Genomic DNA, 3,472 nt, shown 5'->3' with positions numbered 1-3,472 from the left:
ATCGTTTCGTGAACTATCAAAGATGGAAATATGGTTCTGACTTTTCCTGAGATTAATTTCTAAATAAAGGGTTTGGCATTTCAAAGCCCTTAATTACGACCAGCATAAACAAGGGTTCATACAAACTTAATCTTATGAAAAGAATGAGCAACAAAAGCTAAAAAGATCTTCTACCTGTAGAATTTTCACCATTCAACTACATGGAGTAGAAGATTTTATAAAACTTCTCCCTCCCCCTCGTTTCAAGAAGTCTATCAAAGATACAATTTGTTAGTGAATTAGTTTAAAAAAGACATTAGTGAATAAGGATGCAGCTCTGACTTCCAGAGTATCATTCAAATTTTGTGGAGTAAGCCAAGCAGTGGAGTCAAAGCGCTGGGCCTTAACTAATATGCACTATATAGTTGAAATTATTCCCAACACTCATGTCCTTTTTGCTGATAAACTTCAGGCTGTATAGAGATGCGGAGAACAAACTCATAAAATAATCACGTGGTTCTTTGTACTGCCAACGACCGGTAGAGACGGCCGTTCGTGAGTGTCTTGAGTAAGCACTCTGCCGTGTCTCCCGTCTCTGATGCACCCAGTAGCCGGCTCTGGGTACGACAGAGACGGGGGGTGGGGTGGAGGACACTAGCACTGCGCGGCGCGTTGGTGTGTTCACGCCATCGGTCTGCTTCACATGTGCGAGTCGACCGGGTACGCCTCGACGTCGGCGTACATGTGCCGGATGGTGTCCCTGGACGGCCTGGGCTGCGGGTAGCCGCCGTTGAGGACGTGGACGGGGACCCGGGTCCGGCCGGGGGGGTTGACGGCGCCCCCGAAGAGGCTGCCGTTGTTGGCGCCGCCCGCGGGCCCGTGCAGCGCGTGGCTGTTCACCCCCAGCGCCACGCCGTTGGCGATGGGCCTGGCGCCGCCGGTGCGGCGAGGGCCGTTGGCGACCACCTGCGGGCCGAAGAAAGGAGGCATACCGTCAGTGAGCTGAGCGTCCGACGGAGAGTTCAACGCACTACTCCGCTCCCCCTACTCACGCACCGGTGGCCCCGGCGGCTCGTCCTCGGCCTCCAAGTCGTGCAGCATCGTGTCGAACTGCATCTCGGCGCGGGGCAGCACGCCCTGCAGGCCGGGCCCACCCCCGCCGCCCGGGGACAGCCGCAGGGACTCCATGTGGCCCTGCACGGCGCGGTAGAACTCGTCCTGCACCTGCTTGCTGTCCGTGTCGCCGTCCACCTGGAACATCGCGCAACAACGGTCATTGTGCCTGAACATCGGCTGAGGGGACTGTGGGTTGTAGAAGTACGTGTAAGTTGCAGCCCGTCACCGAATGGCACTTAAGGTCAGACCGGAAGGGGATCAAATACCTCATGCCAACAGCGGGCGAGCCGCGGGGTTAGTCCCATTCATTCGACAAGTTACGGGAGCTCGGCGCCTGCGAGGCTCGGGGTAGGCCACCCCACCGTACATGCATGCGCTGCAGGCAAGATGTTGCCTACCCATCAGGCGCTATGGCAGCTGCGTGAGGCTGCTGCTCGCTCGGGTCGGGGAGCAAGAAGGCGCTGCACCTTTGGGCGGAGCCGGGAGAAGCCCAGCTCAGAGGCACCCGGGGGCCTCATGCCTATCAACGTGAGTCCGATTGATGAGGGCCATTCGACATTTGCTCATGCTGGGCCCCGGCGCCTGGCCCTGGTGGTTGCGCCGGGCCGCCGGGGCCCCGACAAAGTAAGGGCTGCGTGCGAACCGTCGCCGGGGGGCGGTCTCTGTCCCCTCCCACCGCCACCGCATCCCGCCCGCCTCGCCGCAGACGCCGCGCACGCGGCCGCCTCGGTGGCAAAGGGGCAATCGATACCGGCGGATGGCATTGGTTTGCATAAGGGGCGTGAATGACATGCCAGGTCGGGGCCAGCAGGGCTCCGGCGGGCTCCGTGTTATGAGGCCAGCTTTAAACTATTCATTCTCAGCATGCCTGGAGCTCATTTAATCCCGCTCCGCGCCTTCGATTAGATCGAATCGATCTCCCATAATATTCTGGGTCGCCCTGGACGGAGTGCGGTGACGCGCACGCCCCCTCGCCTCGCGAGACAGAGGCCCGCGGCGCCCCACCGACTGAATTGTGAACTTACGATGGTGAGCCGGTTCTCCTGGTCCATGGTGCGCAGCATGGGCAGGGTGAGCTCCCTGAAGAGCTCGAGGCGCCTGCGGAAGGCGGCCACCGTGTCGTCCAGGCGGCCGCGGCCCAGCTGCAGCTTGGAGCAGTCCAGCAGAAGCACTGGGGGCTGCTGTTTGAACTGGAACGGGACGGAGTCACGTCAGTGTTGGCATCGGCGTGGTTTAGGGCAAAGCAGAGATGGGGGGAAGGGGTACGCTTTATTTTTATGGCGAAATTTCGGCCGTCATTTTCCAAAATTTCATCGCTTTTTTAAAGGAGACCAACTCTTGGCCGCTTAGAAGACCAAATTTTGGCAAGCAACTATTAAAATTTGCCAGTCTCCAAAAGACGGCCAAAATTAGGCAATAAAAAGGAATGCCAAAATGTTGGCAAGCTAGGCGATCACGGCGTTTAGAGTGGAGACTCACCCTGCTCTCGAAGTCCAGCACCTGGCTCATGTCCCGGGGGAAGCCGTCAACGATGATGCCCTGCGCGCGCGCGTTGGCGTTGAGCGCGGACTCGAGGAGCTGTATGACGTACGCCTGCGCCGGATATAAACGAGTTTATTATGAAGGGCCACCATGCGTGTCTCATCGCAAAAAATAATTATAAAAAATTGCCTTTGAGGCTCTCCAGTAGAAACCTTACCGGCAGGACCATCTCGCCGTTGGAGATGGCGTGGCGCACGAGGTGCGCGTCGCCGCCTTGCCGCGGGTCCGGGGCCTGCTCCGCGGCCTGCCTCAGCAGCCTCCCGATGGAGACGTGCGCCCAGCCGGGGGTCTGGCGCGCCGCCTTTTGGCACAGTGAAGACTTGTTGCTGCCCGGTCCGCCTGTGGGGGACAACGAAACCTAGAGATACTACTTGTCCGGCCTACAGAATGCATTGACAAAGTCAAAGGGGAGCGGGTGGCAAGGTGTGGGCTTAAGGACGCAAAGGTCGTGGTCATGAGTCGGAACGGGGACCTTGGGGTCGGGTGTGTGTGTGTGTGTGTGTGTGTGTGTGAGGGAGGAGGAGGAGGACGAGGGGGATCGAAATTAGTCGATGGGTGTGCGTGACAGCTCTGTGTGACGGTGTGTGTGAGTGTCACGCGTGACTGTGCCGCGGTTCGCCACCCCTTATCGTCGACGAGACGTCATTTCCCCGGCCGGTGTAATGTGTAGCAAGTCAATGGGAGGCAGTCGCGGGGCCGCCCGACCAAATAGGCGCGCTTTTAAAAATCAATGAGGATCCATCTGATCCGTGACCACATCGGCCAGGCCCCTTTACACTACCATACTGAGGATAGGGACTCTACACCGCTCGACCTCGGCCGGTGCCCCCCCCCC

The 3,472-nt window shown here is 58.6% G+C and overlaps 1 protein-coding gene across 1 annotated transcript; it reads right to left on the bottom strand.

Moving 5' to 3' along the window:
- Window positions 1-6: 6 nt before the first annotated feature.
- Window positions 7-2,976, bottom strand: LOC113209555 (adenylate kinase; the record flags this gene model as incomplete). Its single annotated transcript, XM_052276466.1, has 5 exons — window positions 7-945; window positions 1,036-1,230; window positions 2,121-2,285; window positions 2,575-2,688; window positions 2,795-2,976. Coding segments are annotated over 5 exons (923 nt in total), but the record flags the coding sequence as incomplete, so codon positions are not given.
- Window positions 2,977-3,472: the final 496 nt, after the last annotated feature.

This window comes from Frankliniella occidentalis, unplaced genomic scaffold (assembly GCF_000697945.3).
Source record: "Frankliniella occidentalis isolate FOCC.00 unplaced genomic scaffold, Focc_3.1 Scaffold3036, whole genome shotgun sequence".
Classification (NCBI taxonomy): domain Eukaryota; kingdom Metazoa; phylum Arthropoda; class Insecta; order Thysanoptera; family Thripidae; genus Frankliniella; species Frankliniella occidentalis.
Note: the sequence above shows the minus strand (reverse complement) of the source record. Positions and strands in the feature narration are given on the sequence as shown.